Genomic DNA, 22,321 nt, shown 5'->3' with positions numbered 1-22,321 from the left:
TAGTTTATCTGAATGCAGAGCTATCAAAGAGATACAGCATTTCAAAGCAGTAGTAATTAAAAAGTCATACTCACTCCCTGACACAGTCAAGTCTTTGATACTTGGTGGCAGAGTGGAATACTAAGGGGGGAAAATCACCTTATTTAAAAAAAAATTGATCAAGGTTGTGTTCAACAGTCAAATTCATACCTTGCATTAATAAGACCGGGTCAATCCTGGCACACCCATTATTTCTTCCCTCCTCCAAAATGCAGTTTATTATAAAAAATAACTAGCTATTAGTGATAAAGTATTCCCCTTATATTTTTGCTGAAGCTCATCTTACAAGCCCTAAATAGCGCCTTCTGTTGAACCAAGCACTGTAGAAACCTTTCTTCTTTTTACCAATGAATGATACAATAATCTTTACCACACCCTGAATCACAGCCTGCTTCCTGTTCGGCACTGAACTCTTCAAGGGCAGTCTCATATTGTGGCACCCCTGAGGGCTGCTGAACCTGGCACACAAATTCACTGAAGCACTGTTCTGTTGGTGTGTTTGCCTACTGCCAGTGATCACCAAGTTTCAAACAAAAACTAAAATAAATTGTTAATGTGGTCAAGACAGCCAATTCGACAATGTGAGCACAACCCCTGAAACAGGAGAACAATTAAGGGCTAAAATCTCAGCAAATAAATTAAACGTAGAAACAATGAACCCAAGGCTACAAAATATTTCCAAAACAAAACAAAAGGAAGCATATGTTCCCTGAATCAAGGAAGCATATGTTCCCTGAATCGGATTCAAGACAAGAGTTGAATTTCATCACTTTCTTAGGGCTTCGTCATTCTATGTTTTAAATGATTTCCCATAGCAAGTTTATTCTGGCATTTTACACAGTGAGTAGAGGCTTAATCTCACCTCTAAGTGATTCTGAATGCTGCTTTGGGGGAAATTATAAGAATTTTTGCTCTATTAAAATAGATTATAAAATCCAATTCTCATTTTATGGTTCAAAATTAAAGAGTAGTTAATTATCTAGATGAAAAAGATAAGTAGAAAACTCCTAACTCGCAGCTCCATTTTCACATATAAGAAAAAAATTACATATTAGAGCAAATTATGTTCTGTAGCAGTTCATGGAAACAACATTTGGTCAATTCAAAGACCATGAGGACACTGGTGAAGGCTGAGGCCCACCTCTATAAACTAAGACTATCCAACAGGACACAAGGGAACTAACTGGTGGTTTCAATGTTTAGATATTTCTTAAAACTCTAAAAAGAAAGATTTCGGGCCCGGAGAGATAGCACAGTGGCGTTTGCCTTGCAAGCAGCCGATCCAGGACCAAAGGTGGTTGGTTCGAATCCTGGTGTCCCATATGGTCCCCCGTGCCTGCCAGGAGCTATTTCTGAGCAGACAGCCAGGAGTAACCCCTGAGCACCGCGGGGTGTGGCCCAAAAACAAAAAAATAAAAAAGAAAGATTTCAAAAAATTTCAGGGACTCATACATGAAAGAGAAGGAAAACAGAACTAGAACAAGAAAATGTAATTCTAAGTACTGAAATAAGTTTGAATTAAGATAGAAGGGAAAAGACATATCAGGGCAACTGAGGAAAGTGGACCTTAGCCTGTATTTCTAATGGTAACATGGTATTCAGGTCAAATTCCTCGAGTGTTACAATCAGTAGAAGAATGGCCTTAACCTTAAGAGAAACATAGGAAGTACTGAGGATTCCTAAAACATTCTTTTTTATTTTTTTTAATGTGAGTATAAGAAAGAAAAAAGAGCATACTGACAATTAGATAATCTAGGCAAATGTAGTCATTAAACAAAGAAATTCTATTTAAAACTTATCTATAAGCTTGATTTGGGCAGGGAAGAGAGCATATTGAGCCATACATAATAATACGCCGGGCTTATTCCTGGCTCTGTGCTCAGGGACTACTCTTGGCAGAGCATGGGAGACCCTGGATGGAATGCTGAGTATTGGACTGTGATCTGCTGCAAGCAAAGCAAATGCCTTAACCTCTGTATTATCTTTCTGACCTAATGTTTAAAAAAGCGAATTCCTTGGATTAATATTTCTTTTTTTAGTGGGTGGTCTGACCTTATGCCGCAAAGCACTGTCACAGATCTGTTGTAACACTGTATTATTCTTGCTCCAACTTACAGTAAGAGCACAGGGAAGATCATTATAATCTTTTTTTTGGGGGGGTGGGGTGGGGAGTGAGAGGATGTTGGACCACACCTCAGCTATGCTCAAGGATCTATCCAGACATAGCTCAGGGGACCAAACCCAGATCAGCTACATATCCAAGGTAAGTTTTTAACCTTAAACTTTTAACTATCTTTCTGGCTCTATAATCTTAAAAAAAAAATAGAGCTAGAGCAATAATACAGCAGGTAAGGTGCTGGCCTTGTACACAGTTCACCCAGGTTTGACCCCTAACATCCTACATGATCCTCAAGTCAGGAGAGATTTCTAAATACAGAGCCAGAAGTAAGTGCTGAGAACCATTGAGTGTGATTCAATGCCTACCCCCAAATAAAACCCAAATCTCATAATATACAAATAGTGCAAAGAGATACCTATATAATGGATAAATATAAAATAGTGTTATGATTCACTAATGACAGGCTACGGTAGAGAGTTGAGAGGGCAACTATTTGGTTTTTAAACCAAGTTCATTAAAGGACTGAATACTAACTAACCTTAAGAGTCTAATATTCTGATTTATAAAAGTCATCTCATTGCACTGACTTATAAGGACTATAGCTAATATTACCCCAACTTGAATGAAAATGAAAATAAGTAAAAATCAAGGATATAAATGACTTTGGTGCAAATTCATAAAGTCTATGGAAGACTTGAACTCAAATCTTTACAATGCTTTATTTTCCAATATTCTTGATACACAAAGAAGCAACAGAGTTATTATTATTTGCTCCAAGTTTTATTATTCAAAGATATATTAAACCACAATTACGATTACCATTTAAAAATTACTGGTTTCTTTTTCCACCAAGAATATTCCAAAACAAAAGGTTATAATAAGCCTTAAGAAAAGCTAATCTTTGAATTGTTAATGTTAATCCCATCAAAATTTTAAAATGATCTATGTGTATGATTTCTGGGTATTTAAAAAGATATTCCAATAATAATTTCAAATAATTGAAATGGGCTAAGAACAAAAATGGCAGGGATGTGGTTCAACTGCCAGAATAGAGGTCCTGCGCGCATGAATCTCTGGACATACTCATGCACAACTGCATGCGCATGCACATCTACTCCCTATATATACACATGCAAACGAAGTGGATTGCTATGTATGGGTTGAACAATGATACAAGTACGTAATAGGACATCATTTGTAAGAAGTGCAGCATCTGTAAAAACACTACAACAAATCTCGGGGAGCTGGTTTCAGAGGTAGGGGTATATCTGCTGGTGAGTGCACAATGGTCCATTTGCTCACCTCTTCTATTCCCAAGCTAAATTGAACAATTGTCAACTGTGACCCTTTATTTTAAGTACATTCATGAAACGTATAGAAAGAAAAGTAACAAACCATTTTCAAAACCAACAAAAAATGAATTGTGGAGTGTTGTTTAATAGTGAAGTCACGATTACATATTGCAATACATAAACTGTGTTCCTTAAACTCTCACAAGACTATACGTCAATTATATCTCATCAAAAATTAGAATGAAAACAAGCTAAAGGTAACTTTTTAGAATACTATGAGGAAGGTACTAATAATTAGATCTGGAGGCCAAAGCAGTGGCACAAGCAGTAAGGCGTTTGTCTTGCATGTGCTAATGTAGGACAGACTGTGGTTTGATCCCCTGGCATCCCATATGGTCCCCCAAGCCAGGAACAATTTCTGAGTGCATAGCCAGGAGTAACCCCTGAGCATCATGGGGTGTGGCCCTCTCCCCAAAAAATTATATATAGATTTCAGAAGACTCCTAGAGTTTTAACCATATTTTTTGGATCTTGCCTACTCTTCTGATGCCTGTGCATATATGGATTTCCATTAAGCACCCACTTCTGTGCCTGTCATTCCTGTACCAAGTCGAAAATTATATGAAACTATAATGCTTCTACAAACTCTTATGGTTCTAATACTTTTGTTTTGAACATACTGAGTTTAACTGATGTCTTAACAAGAGGAATAATTCCTCTTACTTACAGAAATAAAAACTGACATGTTGGGGCCAGAGAGAGAATACTAGGGTTACAGTACAAGCCAACTAAGTAGCTAACCCCAGTTCAATTCCCATCAACAGAGTTCCTGAGCATCATCAGGATGACCTGAGTGAGGACCAGCCTCACAGGGCACACCCAGTATTGCACTGAACTGCAGGACCTGTTAGCTGAGCATCTCAGGTCTTTGGGTCTCCTGAGCACTACATGGGAACCCACCTGCAAAACAAAACAAGACAAAACAAACAAACTGATATCCCTGTTGTCAGGCACTAAAACATAAGCATATTATAAGAGTTTTATTCAAAATATAATACAATTCTAAAAAACATATTTGGAGACTTCCTGAATCTCATCTTGGAGCTCACTGAGTTTATTTTTTGTTTGTTTGTTTATTGTTGGGCCACACCCAGCTCTGCTCAGGTCTTACTTCTGGCTCTGCACTTAAGGATCACTCCTGGTGGTACTCTGGGAGTCTTTTGGGATGCTAGAGATCAAACACAGGTTGGCCAGATGAAAGGCAAGTGCCCATCCACTGTACTATTGCTCTAGCTGCCTAAAGCACACTGAATTAATCCTTGGCCTTCTGTCCAAGATTTCCTTTTATTTTACCTCTTTAGATCTATCAATTTCAATTGCAGTTTTCTCATTTCTTCCCTTGTAATTTCTTGTGCTTTGTTCACTACCTGCACCATTGTTTCTGTGAGGTCACTAAACATCTTCAATATGTAATCCATGAAACTCCTTAACTGACAATCAAGCTGGTTAATATTGGGAGTATCTTCCAACCAAAAAATATATTTGGTAAATAGTTCCTTAATACAAATTTCCCTCGTTCTCATAAATGACAACTTCTACCTCTCATAAAAAAGAAAAGGCCAAGGGCCAGAGTGGTGGTGCAAGCGATAAGGCATCTGCCTTGCCCGCGCTAGCCTAGGACAAACTGCTGTTTGATTCCCCGGCGTCCCATTTGGTCCCCCAAGCAAGGAGCAATTTCTGAGTGCATAGTCAGGAGTAACCCCTGAGTGTCACCCGGTGTGGCCCCCCCCAAACAAAACCAACAAACAAAGGCAAAAAAAAAAATAGGGCTGGAGCAATAGCATAGCGGGTAGGCTTTTTGCCTTGCACATGGTCAACCTGGGACCAATCTAGGTTTAATACCCAGCATTCCATATAGACCCCTGACCCTGCAAGGAGCAATTTCTGAGTGCAGAACCAAGAGTAACCCCTAAGAGCCACTGGATGTGGCCCAAAACCCAAAAACTAACAAACAAACAAGGTAAAAGAAAAGTACCATATTGTCTGAAATAATCGAGACTGAATTATATGTGTGTGGCTTTCCCTAGTATTTTGATTTTTTCATTGCTTGTATAAAATTATTATTTTGTAACTATTTTGTACTATTTGTAACTATTTAGGATGTGTTAATATGCTTGTGGTTAATGCATATCACCCCTACCAGAACGACTATCCAAAAGCAACTTCAAACATTTTAAAAACTCAGTCAAAAGATTAGAAATATAACCTTTTTATTTTCACTAAGTCCACAGTGACTTGAACACCTAGCACTGCACTCAGTTGTTATTCACTAATCATTACATTTGGCTGCAGGCATTACATCCCATAGGGGCATCCCCAGCAGGCCCAGAAGTCTATTAGGTTAATTAGGTAACAATGTTTGGTACTGATACCAGGGATGTGGTACTGCTCAGGCCACCAAAGGCCACCAACATCAACCAATGCAGGGGAATCTCAGGAATCACCATGCTATACCCAAAAGTGCAGTGGGGAGGAGCAGTGTAGGAGATAGTACCCCAGTCTGGAGAATACAAGGCAGGTGCTCTACTCATTTTAGCTATGTCCGTGGCCCTGACTGTTATACTAAAGTTTTTAACAGACAAAAAATAAGTCTAGCATACAAACTTCCACTTTATTTTACCTGACTTATTTTTCTGTCATGAATTACAAGTCTTGCATTAAAGTTGTGTAGTTTCTTAGTAAGAACAAAAAGTGTTCCTGAAATAAAACATCAGAAATATTTTCCTCAAAAATTCCTTCTATGGGTCTAAGAGATTGTTCAGGGGTCAAGGTGTATCCACTGTCAAATGGCTGACCCTGATCTCTCTCTGACATCAGATGATCCCTCAAGCATAGTAAGGAGCAGCCCTGAATCAACCCCTTTCCCCCAGCACCACAATGGTGGCATGCAGAGACCAAGCTGCACTGTGTCATTGGGCCCTTGTTTTAGGCCCAGTTGGCTGGGACTTATTGGGAAAGGTGTCCATACATCCTGAGAACCACTTAGGATACTCTAAAAAAAAAAAAAAAAAAAAAAAAATTCACCTGTGTTTACCAAATATGAATATCTTTATTTGGAGTAAAGAATCATTTGTTTTTACTGTCAGGATATGTTCTGTTAAAAAAAAACTTAATGTATCTCTTTCTACTATGCCTGTAAACACTAAGTGAAAAAAAAGCTGCAGGTATCTTAAGCCTTTTTATACTTTACATCAACTTTTTTTGTTTTTGTTTTTGAGCCGCATGGGCAGTGTTCAGGGTTACTCCTGGCAGGCACGGGGCCATATGGGATGCCAGGGATTGAACCTGGGTCTGTCCCAGGTTGTCCATGTGCAATGCAAATGCCCTACCACTCTGATAGCACTCCATCCCCTATGGCAACTTTTTAAAAGAATCAAGAAAATCAAAGTACAGACACAGAAATGATTAACTAGAATCCACTCATTTTTCTCTCTTTTTCATTTTTGTGTTTGTTTGTTTTTGGGTCACACCCAGCACTCAGGAATCATTCCTGGCAGAATTCAGAGGAACCATAGAGAGTACAGTGAATGAATCCAGTTGACCATGTGCAAGACAAGCATGCTGCATGCTGTACTATCATTCCAGTCTCTCATTTTATTTCTTATCCCATAGTTCTATTTAAAATCACAAATACCATTTTATTTCCCTTTCTGTAAGAATGAAAATGTGAGTTACTGAAAAGTACCTTTACACCCCCTGACCACTTAGAGCTATCCATCCACCACTTAATTCTCGTTTCACTTAGTTCTCATTTCATCAAGATTCACTCTCATAATGGTTGCCAGCATGTTAAATTATCATTCTTTCTCAGGCCTGCTAATCTGTAGTAGTATGACTTCTGAAACTGACATAACTTTGTTAATTTTTCTTTAAATTATATTGCTTCCTGCTGTTTTCACTGACTTTTCCTATTGCCTGTCTTTCTGGAAATAAATGTAACATTTGGCTTTGTGAGGTTGTTTTTTTTCTGGCTTTCTATTATCACTACATTCCCAGACAAACCTTTCTAAAAATACAAATACAAATACAAAATACAAACACAAATAAAAATACAAATCTAAAAATACAAATCTTTCTAAAAAGGTATTTCAAGTTTATCCTAAGCATTGGAAATTCCAACCCACAAATTAATTGTTTGTATATTACAATAAATACTAGTGGAACATGCCCCAAATAAACATTTCTTGTTATCCTTTGAAGAAAAAAAGAGGGGCAATTTATTCCAAGATTCTTTAAAATAATTCACTTCATGAAGACAAGTTATATCACAGTACCAATACTCCTTTATTTTTCCTCTTTCATTCACAGAACTGCTCAAATAAGAATAAATATTTATTATATACAATATGATCATATTGAGAAACACAACTTTGGGAAAATTTTCGATGTCTTATAATAATGAAAATAATCAAAAAGATATCACAGATATCACAAGATGTTTTCAGTACATATATGTAATTTTTTATTGAAACCATGTGGTCTACAATGGCCTCCATAGTTGAATTTCAGATATACAGTGAATCAGGTCCATTACCACCACCTGTGTCGACCTCCCTCCACCAATGATCCCACAGTGACAGTACACAATTTTTTAAAAATTCCTAGACATTTCAAAAGGCTCCAGAGAGATAACAAATACCATCCCAATACAGTTTTTTCCTAATTCTGTTCATAGACCAGTAAATTCTGACACATTTAAAAAATAAGTTCATCCTTAATAAAGTACTCATTTGTATTATAAACATAGACAATCGGTTTGAAAAGCCTGATGTTTTGTTTTGTTTTTACAAAAAAGAAAAAACCTTTCTGGCTTTAGATTAAAAATAGCTTAACAGGGGCTGAAGAGGTGGTGCGAGCAGTAAGGTGTCTGCCTCGCCGCGCTAGCCGAGGGCAGACCGCGGTTTGATACTCTGGTATCCCATATGGCCCCCCAAGCCAGGAGCGATTTCTGAGCGCATAGCCAGGAGTAACCGTTGAGTGTCACCAGGTGTGGCCCAAAAACCAAAATGAAAGAAAAAGAAAGAAAGAAAGAAAGAAAGAGAGAGAGAGAGAGAGAGAGAGAGAGAGAGAGAGAGAGAGAGAGAGAGAGAGAGAGAGAGAGAGAGAGAAAGAGAAAGAAAGAAAGAAAGAAGAAAGAAAGAAAAGAAGAAAGAAAGAAAGAAAGAAAGAAAGAAAGGAAAGAAAGAAAGAAAGAAAGAAAGAAAGAAAGAAAGAAAGAAAGAAAGAAAGAAAGAAAGAAAGAAAGAAAGAAAGAAAGAAAGAAAGAAAGAAAGAAAGAAAGAAAGAAAGAAAGAAAGAAAGTTCTACAGCACGAATGCAGGCTTTGCATGCAGGAGGTTCATACTGGACACCTGACTCTTTAAAGAAATGCAGGGAGAAGTTCCCTGAACACTGCTAAGTGTCACCCAAAATCCCTCCTCAAACCACCAAATTTCTAGTTATATTTAAAAGTAAGAGTGATTTTCTCAATTCAAACTTAGTAACACTCCATTTGTTCTCTATCCTCAGAGAAGGAACACCACAGAGGTGAACTTTCCAAATGAAAGTTTATCTATTTCAATGCCCAAACTCATCTACTTAAACCATTTTGAATAGAAATGTTCTTAATTATGTCCCATACCTCCTCTACTAATTTAGGTAGTACTCTGCCTATGGAATCTAATTTAAGCACTTGTTAATGACTATTCCAAAGAATATGTATTAGATTACTGTGATATCTCTAAGACAACAATAGCCTCAGGAACAATGACAAATGTAAAGCAATTTACTCGGATTCTAAAGGACTCCAGGAAGACAAACTATTAGATCTTTTCTTATTAAAAACTCTCATCCATCACTTTGCCTAGGGCATACTTTTTCCATCTTGTGAACACTGTTTTCTGATCAGATAACCACACAGGTAATAACTTATCAAGAGTGAGAACAGTATAGGGTTGATCAGCTCCATTGTCAAAGGGATCTGAGAGCATCGATCCACGATGTGACTTGAAGTTTAACTCAAAAGAAGTCCCAATTATTTTCTACTCATGCTTACAAGAGATGGCTGCATTTTCTGGGGGGAATTAAAACAAATTAGCACTACTAACCAAGTTTCTTTATTGGTACCTTCTTGACGAATAGAAGCATTTTCTTAAATATTACCACTAAGAATGAAAATCTAGGAGCCAGGAGGCAGAGAGGAGAAAAAATATATGGCATACATCAAGTTAGATTCCCAGCACTACAAGGTTGCCAGAGCTCTGCAACAAGTAGTCATGAAGGTTCCCAAGGACTGTGTATTGTGTATGGCCCTGGAGGTCCCAGCATTGCAGAATCCTGTTGTCCCCAGCACCATAAGACTCAAGCAGCATCACATCTACAAACCCTTGCACTGAATGCCAGCCCAGTTGCAGAGAATCCCTGGTAAGGGCCTCAGGCCTACTGAGCTCAACTGCAATCAATCAATCAATATGTATGTGTGTGTGTGTGTGTGTGTGTGTGTGTGTGTGTGTGTGTGTGTGTGTGTATGTGTTCTGTCTCTGTCACTCTCCCTCCCTCCCTTCCTCTTTCTTTACTTCCCTCCCGCCCTCCCTCCCTTCTCACCAACCTATGGAAAAAAAACAAAAAACATCATACAGACTTACCTGAAGCACGCCGTGTGAATCTGTTTATCACGGGAGCTAAAAGATAAAAGAATATGATTAGATAGAAATCAAATATAGACTAAACCTTAAAAAGAACCTAAATTGTTAAGTGAGCCCACTATGAGTAAAAACATAACTAAAAAATAAATCCACACTAGGCTGAAGACATAGTATAACGGGTAGCTTACCTTCCACTATCTGGGTTTGATCCCGGCACCCCACATGGTCCCCAGAGCCAGGGTCAGGAGTAAGCCCTGAGTACCACCAAGTATCCTCCCTCCCAAAAAATCAAGCTCACAAATATATAAAAATTAAGTGCTTTGATTACTAGACATGATAATAAACAATATTTCACTAGTTAAATTACACCCAAAAAAGTAACACATTAGGTCTGGATAGATAACACAGTGGGGAAGGAGCTGGCCTTGCACAATGTAAGGTTCCATCCCTGGCATGGCAATATGGTCACTCAAGCCCCACCAGAATGATCCCTGGGCACAGAGCCAGGATAAGTCCTGAGCATCAGTATGTGTGGCTCAAATCCCTCCCGCACAATATAGAGTCTGGTGTCCTGAGTACCACCAAGTATAGCACTGGAGAAGCCCAAGCACCAACACAGTGGCCCCTGTATTCATAGAACAAGCAATGCCTGAGCACAGAAGCATCCAATTTAACAGAGTATCACAAGGGGCAACCTCTGGTTCCCCTGAATACTTAGAGACACCCTTCAAAAGAAATTCCTTTACAATTATGAAACCACTTAACAGGGGTAATATAAATCAATATATCTTTGGAAACAATTTGGCAAGTATACCTACTGAATACCTTGAAAGTTTTGTATCCTTTAATAAAGTAATTCTAATTTGAGAGTTTTATCTCAAAGAAATATTATTAGAAATGGCAGGAGGAAAAGAGAAAGCAATATATGTACCTATTTCTTTAATGACATCATATTTTTTGTTTTTGTTTGTTTTTTCAAGAACCTGCCATTGAGACAGGCTGGAAGGTGAGGTGAGGGGAAAGGAAACTGGGGACATTGGTAAAGAGAAGTGGATACTAGTGAAGGGATTAGTGTTGGAACAATGTAAGCCTGAATCTCAATCATAAATATCTTTGTAACTTTGCAATTCACAGTAATTTAATTTTTAAAAATGTAATGTTTTTCAATAAAGAAAAGGAAATAAAACCAAAATGCATGTATATGGAAATCATTATTAAGTGGAAAAGATTATAGGTTTTTTAATCTCCTTAAATGTAAAGTTTTTGGTTTTGATAATATTCTAAACAATCCAATGGTCTATTATATGCAAATTTCTCTTGAGAAGGCAGAAATTTCAAGCTAAGGTTTAGAGAACGTCACTCAGCTGACAAGTTTACCTGCCCATTCCCAAACTCAACTTAGTCCTGTTTATTCTTCATGGTTTGTCATATAACTCTCTTAAAAGGATTTTTTAAGGAGCTGGAGCAATAGCACAGTGATAAGGCATTTGCCTTGCATGCAGTCAATACAGGACGAACCCCAGTTTGAATCCCGACATCCCATATGACCCACCAAGCCTGCCAGAAGTGACTTCTGAGTGCAGAGTCAGGAGTAACCCCTGAGCGCCTCCGGGTGTAACCCAAAAACCAAAAAAAGGGGGGGATTTTTTTAAAAATAAATTGTTAATTGAATCACCATTAGATACACAGTTACAAAATGGTTCATGATTCAAGTTTCAGTCATATAATGTCCAACACCCATCCCTTCATCAGTGTGCATTTGCCATCACCAATATCCCCCGTTTTTCTCCTGCTCTCCCCTTTGCCCTCCCTACTGCCTGCTTCTTTCTCTCTCTCTCTTTTTTTTTGGGGGGGGGAGGGGGGGTTAGGGCCACAGCCAGTGATGCTCAGGGGTTACTCCTGGCTATGTGCTCAGAAATTGCTCCTGGCTTCAGGGACCAAATGGTAAGCCAGAGCTAGAACTGAGGTTTGTCCTGGATCAGCTGCATGCAAGGCAAATGCTCTACCATTGCACCATTGCTCCAGCCCCTCTTCACTCTCTCTCTCTCCTCTTGTCTCTCCTGGATCAGCTGCATGCAAGGCAAATGCTCTACCATTGCACCATTGCTCCAGCCCCTTTTCTCTCTCTCTCTCTCTCTCTCTCTCTCTCTCTCTCTCTCTCTCTCTCTCTCTCTCTCTCTCTCAATGGATTACTCCTGGCTCTGAAGTCAGGAGTAGACCCCGTGGATGTGTGTAAAGCCATGCAGATCTAGGGCTCAAAACAGATTGGCTGCATGCAAGGCAAACACCTTAATCCTTGGTTCTTTCTCTCTAACTGAAGGAAAGGTTTTTATAAAACACTAGTTTTTGAAAGGAGCAAGTACGTTATGGGTTCATATTATATTTGCAAAAGAACATCATGAGCTCCACATTTTATCTTAGGGGCAGAATGTCATGGGTCTACTATGACACTTTTAATATTCATACTCTTAATATGGCATAATTATAATTATATGATGCTATAAATGTATTACTTTTGAAATAGGTCAGATAAAGGCTTGAAAATTTTATCATCAGCATAGTAATATATGCATATCTAAGAACAAGTACTACAAGAAAACTATCAGATGCTTTATATCCTTACAAATGTGCTATTAAATATTGGTTTTGTCACACTGCTGTGGAGGACATTTTTACATTTTAATCATGAGTATATTATTTCTAAGTCTCACAAATATTAATTTGCTTTTGATTACACAATCATTTGGTGGCAACTCAATAAGCATCTAGCACTAAATAGCTACCTTGTGAGGAACAAAAGGAAACTTTTCTGAAAACTCACACAATGATGTCCACATGGCTATTATAATTTATGAAGTGACTCACAACACAAATATTGTAATATAGTTTTACAACAAAATTTCCCAAACTGATTGAGACAAAGTTTTTATTATTCATTTATCAAAATAATGTAGTCATATATTTGCATGGCTAAAATCACTTTTATTAATAAAAAAGCCTCTTGTGTTAAATTGTAGACTGTGCATAATTTACTACATAAAAGAAATATATCAGTCTTGTTAGATACTTTGAAACACTTCATAACCCCATCAGAAATTTAAACAAGCCTTTCCAACAAGCTCCAAGGACAGAAAATGAAGACAGCAAGAAAACTACGCCCTAAGGAATGTAGAACAGATAGGGGGTTGATAAAAGCAGAAGTGAAGGTCAAATACTCAGCCTTGAAGCAAAAACAGAGTAGACCTTCTCTCCTTGCTCCTGATAACCTCTCTAGATGAAATCACACACTGGGAGCTTTTGGTCTGAAAGCTGGCAAGTCTTTGTTCTTCTGGGGTTGCTTAGGTTTCTGTGCCTTTTTCAAGTTATCTAAGGCAGATTTTCAAGGGAAGAGGCACCACCATACAGGAAAGGGAGTCTAGATTTCTCAGTGTAATTTTACCCAATGGTTTCAGCAATGAGAACTTAATGGGCACTTTTGGAAATGGCAGAAAACATACAAGGCACAACAAGACATGGCCTACATCCCATTACTTTGGTCCTACACTATTCTCCAATATCCTACTGGGCATTTACAATAGTGAAATGGTAAAGTCTAAGTACCTGCTTTATTTTAAAATAAATCAAATTTATGCAAATGCAGCTATAGCCTAAGAGAATTTAGTGCATTCTTTTTGTATTTTTTGCTTTGATATTCAGTGATAGATATTCAGCATTTCAAAAAATGGTGTTGCTGCTATAATGCCAGTTGGGAGTCTTCAAGTTGCCAGTACAACATTTGCTCAGACTTTGTCTTCAGTCTTAGTATCCTGGTCTTTATCTAGGAGGGAGAATCTAACTATATGCCTCCTTGTAAACATACAGAAGAATATATGTGCTAAAATGTCTTATTATCTTTAAATTATTTTCTTGAATTTCTCAAAACACATTATGTTTTCCTAGAATCCAGGTAATTTTTAAATGGTGGTAGATAAGCTATATGCCTGTGTTTTTCATTTTGCTATAGTAAGGAAAGATAGGCAAAGGCAGAGACAGAAGATGGGTAGCCCAGGCAAGTGTCAAGGTTTTATTTATACTTAGTGGTTTTGATAATTACCAAAAAATCGAATCCATTATATCCATATCCTCCATCCTATTTGCAGGGCTGACACACATCCATTTTCCAACCTTTTTATGGGACCAAGAGTGGGAGTATGGGAGTCTTTCAAGTCAGGGGGGGCAGGGGCCTCTCCCAACAATTCTTGTGGGACCTGTCATATCCAAGGCATGCAGCTTGTCCTGTGTTATCTCTCTGGCTCAGGCACAAACTTTTAACCAGTCAACCATAACCTTCACCAATGCTCCACATTTTTCCATCTCACTATCCAAATGAAGGTCAAGCCTCAGAGTGAGAGCAGAACTGGAAATAGATAGACTGTGTGTTTGGGCAGGTATCCCTGACATTCTTCTCCCAAGGAACTCAGGAGCAGGGAAGTGGGGAGGATGGCAACCTTCAGTTCTGCAGAGGGCTTGTCACCATGGGTGGCCCTGTGGCTCTCCCTGTATCTCTGGTTGAATCCTGACTTATGTTAATGACTTAATTCATTAACATAAGTTATGAAAAGATCTGCCCTTCTTTCAGGGGAATTTATAAAAGCAAATCTTTGAAAGAGTCCCTGTACCATAATCTGCCATTCACAAGGGCAGGGTGCTTGCTTTGTATATGGCCAACCCAGGTTCAATCCCTAGCACCCTGTATGACTCCTCAACATCACCAGGAGTAATCCTTGAGCACTAAGCCAGGAGAAAGCCCTAAGCACTGCCGGGGTGAGTCAATCTCCCCAAATTTCTATTCAAATACAAGAGTGATAGTTACTTATTGTGAATTAGTATAACACAAAGTAAGGGATACTAATTCTCAAAAAATATTAACATGAAATTTAAAATGAGAAAATAAAAATCAAGTTTCCATAGACATAGACATAGACATAGACATAAAGATGTCTATGGACATCTTTAGCTTTGCTTACTCAAAGTATGCTTTATGAGTATCTATATGTATTTATGTATTGTATATATTTTGCATATAGTTATGTATATACACACATATATGCATGTATATACATACACAAAAAATAAACAAATCAGCAAAACAGATAGATCAACATAGATCAACAAAATAGAGAAAGAAAAAATTGCAAATTTATCTTCTGACAGGAGAAAAGTATATCTAATTAAAGAATATATTAACTCACTAATATTTTCAAGAACTATAATCTGAGACCTTACTGAATCCTCAAAGTAAAATACAGAAACATTTATGCAGATTTAACTTACTCCTAAGTGCCATTTTAGTGAGACATTGAGAGGCCCACATCCCTACGAGTACCTCCATACCATGCTAGTCTAAGCAGATTCCTAAATTCCCACTAGACTGGTTTTAATTCCCCTGCTCCCAGAAGACCAAGAAGTCCAGCTAATTCAAAACTCTGTAGTTCCAGAATACCTTTGGTAGAAAAATCTCCCATTACTGGAGGTAAATGAGCTACTTCATGCTGGTAATGAAAACATTCTCCCATACCAGTGACTTTGAGCAGGACCTGTTTATCTTCACACCATTTTATGCCCAAGGCCAACACAGTGCCTGGCAGGTAATAGGTGCAAGAGTAAATATTTGTGGTATGAATCAATAAGCCCTGTGAAGTAAACATGGTGAGTCTCCTTTCCTTGCTCCACCTATTCTGCCACCTGAGTGCAAATGTCAGGCACTGGAAATGAAACAGACTCTGTCTCTAAAGAGCCTAACCACAGCTAACTGTCTGTAAAGAAAAAAGGTTTTGGAGAATAGAAAGTTTAGGATATTCTAGAGAAGCAAAAGTAGTCCATTCTTGAATTGGATGAATCCTCTTGAATTGGATCTTCAAGAGGAAAGCTAGGCTGACAGTGAGGAGTGAATACAGTGTGTATCTCTGAGCATAATAAGAGAATTAAAAATATAAAATGAAAGTTACTGAAATGATTAACTTTATTTGCCATTATACACACAGACAGACAGACACACATATGCACAAACAACACAAAACCACCTGATATCTCATAGTCACTTAGTTAAATGGACCTTTCAAAAAGTAGTATTCAAATCCCCTGAAGTGAGAGACACAGACAATAATCCTGGAGTCAGCGGAATAATTAGCATGCCTAGCCCCCAATTGGATGCCTTATTTTAGCAATAAACACTTTGGGAATCTGTTAACTGTCTAAATAAAAGATTCTGGAAAAGTATGTAAATTGTAACCGTGTCAGCTAATTATGTTTGACAGAATAAATGCTTAGTTCAGAATAAATTAATTTCTCTTACGGCAGTGCTTCCAAAATGAAAAGTGAGCTAAGTCTTTTCCCTGAACTGAAAAATTAACTTTTTTAAGAAAATCAGTAGCAAAGAAGCAAATATATAATACAGAAACCTAAAGTATTGGCTGGAGATATAGTGTAAGAGACAGAGCACCTGCCCAGGGCTCTATTCTCTATTATTTCACTAATTAATCCAACAGGTACATTTCTTTAAATGATAGATTTTAATTCCTAGAATTAAAAAAGAGACATATTTTTCAATATTCTTTCTAAAAATGATGGCTTCTGGCTACTTGAGTAAATACATGTAACTATACCTGGTGACTACGGTCCTTGTGCCCAGGTTCTTGGCAGCTCAGAAGCCACTCACAAACAGAAGAAGCTCTCTATAGCTCCCAGGGTGGTCCTCAGGAGACTTGAAGCCTAAGCCAACATTCCTGAAGGTTCTGTTGAGCAGACCAGAGGGGAGCTGTCTATCAAGCATTCCTCTGGGTACCCATTTTTTTTCCTCACCAATTATACAGCAGGAGACTAGGTGTCCCACTTAGCTAAACAATGAGTAATTAGGGGTAGGGCATAGGTAAAATACAAATCCTTCAGTTTTCCCAAGAAGTGTCAGTTTGGAGGCTGAGGAGACACATTAAAGGGCTGAGCACTTCCCTGGCATGCAGAGATCCCATGTGCAACCACTCTCACCATGTGGTGACCCAAGCACCACTGAGCAAAGCCCCCTACACCTTCAAGCTCAGCGCACTTCATCGGCACACCTGAGCACTGAACCAAAGACCCTCATACCCAGTACAAGTATAAACACGGTGGCCCCTAAAGCTTCTGAGCAATGCTGGAGACCTAGTGGGATAAATGACAATAAAGTGTCTGTTTTAAGGATCACTTTCATTGTACATTTTCATTATTTGAACTCAAAATGTCAGTGGTATTTTAAATACTGAATAATAATATACAATGATTAAGCGAGGTGGAAAAAACCCTACTCCTACTTACATTTGCTTATGAATGAACATAATTCTCTACTTTTTAATTCATGAGGAATTTACCAAAAGTACCCTCAGGAATAGAAAGAAAATATTAAATTCAACTAGGAAAGTTCTAAGGAAAGCAAGTTTATAAAATGACATTTGCAAGAATTCCATTAGTGTTAAGATTTTAGACTGCAAGCTCAGAATAGAAGCAGAAGAGATAGGAAAGGCCACTGTTAAAACGTCATAAATTCATTTTCTGTATGTTAAATGGTCTCTCCTAAACCAAAGTAGCCCAGCAGATGCCAAGGGCAGTGGTTAGGAAGACAAATGCTCTGCAAGACTGAGCAATCCAGAACAAATGGCTAAGAACACCAGGAAAGCTGAAAACTAAGAGTTCAAAGGGGTCTCTCCTCCCTAAAACCACAACAAAACAGCTCTGGAAAAAGACAATTATGAAAAATATAAGGGTTTTGGAATGAAAACTAACTGAGAAAACTTCCAGGAGATATGATTTGGTTGGCTAACATGAAAGTACAGTTGCAGCAAAAGCCTATATTTAAATCCTCCCCCGTCCTGTCACAGAATAAAGACACAGTCTCAGCAGAAATGTCCCTTCTCAGGAAGCTTTTTTCTCAACACCCTGTTTACAGCGACCCCTCAAAGTCCCTCTCAATCACTTCATTTGTTGAATTTCCTGAAGAACAATTAGTGCAGAAGATACCCACTGTACTAGTTTGGGGACATTTTCATCACACACCAGACTGAGCTCCCCATGAGGTCAGTAGCCTTCAGGGCTGGTTGTTTCACTATTGGATCCCCAGTGCCTAAAACATAGCTGGAAATAAAAAGTAACTTCAACAAATGCTGAAAAAACCTTACTAATGCAGGTTTTACTCCCCTGCCATCTAGAGATTATTTAGCCATTGTGATATTTATATTTGCAGCAAGTTTGTGAAACCCAAAACTTAAAATAGTCTCAGTTAAAAACAAAACAAAGAACAGTAGAACTTGACTAGCTTTTGGATCTTTGTACAAGTAGCAAAAAGCAGCCCCATTGATGTCCCACAATTGTGGAAATGTACCACAGACGTTAGTAGTCTTCAACAGAAATATTGAAGAATTTCACAGGATAATCAGGATAGGAAACATTGGTGATTTTTTCCCCCAATTTTAAATGTGGAAAGGATAACAAACATCCATTTTTGATATTTTTAACATTAGGGAGATTGTGGAGAAGACCTCTAACACAATGAGCAAAACAGAAACACAGAAGGCTCAACTAACACCAACAGACCCAGTCAATCCTCAGGCAATGACCTGAGTAGCAACATCATGAGATATAATAACAATTACCACATACTGACTTATATTTTTGGTCATTCCATTTGTCTTTGTGTTGCAACAAGCAATATGAAGTAAATTTGTGCCTGCTAAGGGGGCAGACTTGGGGGTGGGTGGGAAACTGGGGATATTGGTGAAGAGAAAGTAACACTGGTGTTGAGAATGGTTTTGGAACATTGAAATGCCTGACAACTATATTATGAACAATTTGGGAAATCATGGAATTTTAATAAAAATGGAAAAAACTCATTAAGGTAAAAATTATATACAATAAAGTATACAGTACACATAACATTTACCTATGTAAGTTTATGTAATCCATACAGCAACTAAAATAGAAAACCTGAAAAAGCTCCCAGAGCCCCCACTGCAATCAATCTCCATATAGTTGTCTATTTCTGCAATTCATCTCAATGAAGAGTCCATTCGTGTTGCAGTGAATACTTATAATATGCTTTTTTATTGTTGAATATTTTTCTATTGGTTATCATACCATAGTTTTATCAATTCTTTGGCTTTATATTTGAGCAGTTTCCACTTTGGGCTAGACTGAAAAAAGTTTCTAGAAATATTTATATACTTTTAAGAGCATAGGCATTTGTCTTGAATGGAACAGCTAGATTATAGGTAGATAAATGTTTAACTTTAGAATCAACCCACAAATTTCCTAAGTGGAATATTTTATGCTCTGATAGAAATATTTATTAATATTAGTTATTTGACATCTTTGCCAACATAAGGTCTAATTCTTGACATTTGTGTGTCTTTCATGGTGTCCTGCAGTTAATTTTCCTTTCATTGATAGATAACTTAAAATACTGAGCACCTACCATATTGTGCTTACTACTTTTTTTTACTGAAGTATTCAAATATTTGAGACAAATGTTTTATTATTGAACTTTATTTTACATATTCTCATAAATGACTGATTATAATAATATAATAAAAGCTTATTTATAGTAAAATCATAAGCAACATATAAATTAAACCAAAATATACTTAGTGGAGACAAGTATAAAACATGACTAAAAAATGAAAGGAAAACTGAATAAATGGTAGCTTAGCAAGCTCAAAAGAACTAACTGACTTCCAATGTCAGTTCTTTACAAATTTTTCTATAAAACCACTACAGTTTAAATAAGATGCCAATGAAGTTTTTTTTTTTTTTTTTTTTTTTTTAGAAAAAAGCATATCCAAAACTTCTATGGACTAAAAATAAAAATTTAGGAATAGTTCCAAATTTCCCAAGGGAAAAAAATGTGGTGGGAGTTCCTTACCTCACCAAATAGCCAAATTACAAATATCACATAAAGAGATAAAGATCTTGGTGAAAGGATATACAATCTGACAGAAAAGAAAAGAGATTGAGGGTGGGATAGACCAGATGCAGCTGTGCTCAGCTAAGGTTTACTCCTAGCTCTGTGCTCAGGAATCATTCCTGGAGAGGTCCAGGGAAAGATATGTAGTACCAGGGATCAAACCCAGGTCAACTGCATGCAAGTGCCTTGCTCTCTATACATTTTCCTACTTGAGAATAGAGATTTTAAGTACTTTCTCACACACTCACACACACACACACACACAATTTTTTGTTTGTTTCTTGGGTCACACCAGCAGCACTCAGGGGTTACTCCTGGCTCTGTGTTCAGAAATTGCCCCTGGCAGGCTCGGGGAACCATATGGGTTGCTGGGAATCAAATCGAGATCCATCTCGGGGTGTGGGGGGTGTGGCCACGTGCAAAGCAAACGCCCTACCGCTGTGCTATCACTCCGGCCCTACATATCACAAATTGCATTTAAAAGTCAGTGGGAGGAAAAATTTTAAATAATGCATAATTTAAAAAATTAAGTGAGATTCCTATATCATTGAATACATAAGCATAAACTCTAGTGGATTAAAGCCTTAGGAATGAAATACAATAATTTTTCATTTTTTTAACATGAAATAGGATTCTTTTTAGAGGGGGCATTGGGCCATATTCAGCAGTGCTCAGCAGTTACTCTCAGCTCTGTGCTTAGGAATACCTCTCATGGTGCTTGGGGACCAGGTACAGTGGTGAGGACTCATCTAGGGTTGGCTGAAAGTAAATCATGTGCCTTAAACCCTTACTATCTCTCTGTTTCCAAGGAGTACCTATTAAACTTAGAATAAAGATTAACAAAGGGCATAATATAATGGAAAGAACTAAGAGAGAGAAGAGAAGAGAGGAGAGAGAAAGAAAGAGAGGAGGGGATTTATTTTTTGTCAACCTCACTGAAGATGTGAAGGATCTATACAAAGAAAACTATAAAACACTGCTCCAAGAAATAAGAGAGGACACACGGAAATGGAAACACATACCCTGCTCATGGATTGGCAGGATCAACATCATTAAAATGGCAATAATTCCAAAAGCATTGTACAGATGTAACACGATTCCTCTAAAGATACCCATGACATTCTTCAAAGAAGTGGATCAAATACTTCTAAAATTCATTTGGAACAATAAACACCCAAGAATAGCTAAAGCACTCCTTGGGAAAAGGAATATGGGAGGCATTACTTTCCCCAATTTTAAGCTGTATTACAAAGCAATAGTTATCAGAACAGCATGGTATTGGAATAAAGACAGACCCTCAGATCAGTGGAATAGGCTTGAGTACTCAGAGAATGTTTCCCAGACATATAACCACCTAGTTTTTGATAAAGGAGCAAGAAATCCTAAATGGAGCAAGGAAAGCCTATTCAACAAGTGGTGTTGGCACAACTGGTTAGTCACTTGCAGAAAAGCGAACTCAGACCCCCAGGTAACACCATGTACGAAGGTAAAATCCAAATGGATTAAAGACCTTGATATCAGATCTGAGACTATAAGGTATATAGAACAACATATAGGTAAAACACTCTATGACATTGAGACTAAAAGCATCTTTAAGGAGGAAACAGCACTCTCCAAACAAGTGGAAGAAGAGATAAACAGATGGAACTATATTAAACTGAGCAGCTTCTGCATCTCAAAGGAGATAGTGCCCAAAATACAAAAGCCACCCACTGAGTCAGAAAAATTATTCACCCAATACTCATGAGATAAAGGACTAATATCCAAAATATACAAGGTACTGACAGAACTATACAAGAAAAAAAATCTAACCCCATCAAAAAATGGGGGAAGAAATGAACAGACACTTTGTAAAAGAAGAAACGCAAATGGCCAAAAGGCACATGAAAAGATGCTCAACATCACTAATCATCAGGGAGATGCAAATCAAAACTACTATGAGGAACCATCTCATGCCACTGAGATTGGCACACATCACAAAGAAGGAAAACAAGCAGTGCTGGCGGGGATGTGGAGAGAAAGGAACTCTTTTTCACTGCTGGTGGGAATGCCATCTAGTCCAACCTTTATGAAAAGCAATACGAAGATTCCTTCACAAACTGGAAATTGAGCTCCCATACGATCCAGCTATACTACTCCTAGGAATATACCCTTGGAACACAAAAATACAATACAAAAATCCTTTCCTCACACCTATATTCATTGCAGCGCTATTTACAAT

At 37.8% G+C, this 22,321-nt stretch overlaps 1 protein-coding gene across 1 annotated transcript in view; it reads right to left on the bottom strand.

Moving 5' to 3' along the window:
• Positions 1-22,321, bottom strand: part of PRKAR2B (protein kinase cAMP-dependent type II regulatory subunit beta) — a 128,364-nt gene that overhangs the window by 87,212 nt on the left and 18,831 nt on the right. Inside the window, exon 2 of the mRNA XM_049783486.1 lies at positions 10,134-10,169. Coding sequence (XP_049639443.1) covers positions 10,134-10,169 — 36 coding nt within the window. The remainder of the gene's footprint in view (positions 1-10,133; positions 10,170-22,321) is intronic.

This window comes from Suncus etruscus, chromosome 1 (assembly GCF_024139225.1).
Source record: "Suncus etruscus isolate mSunEtr1 chromosome 1, mSunEtr1.pri.cur, whole genome shotgun sequence".
Classification (NCBI taxonomy): Eukaryota; Metazoa; Chordata; class Mammalia; order Eulipotyphla; family Soricidae; genus Suncus; species Suncus etruscus.
This window is presented reverse-complemented; position numbering and strand designations above follow the sequence as displayed.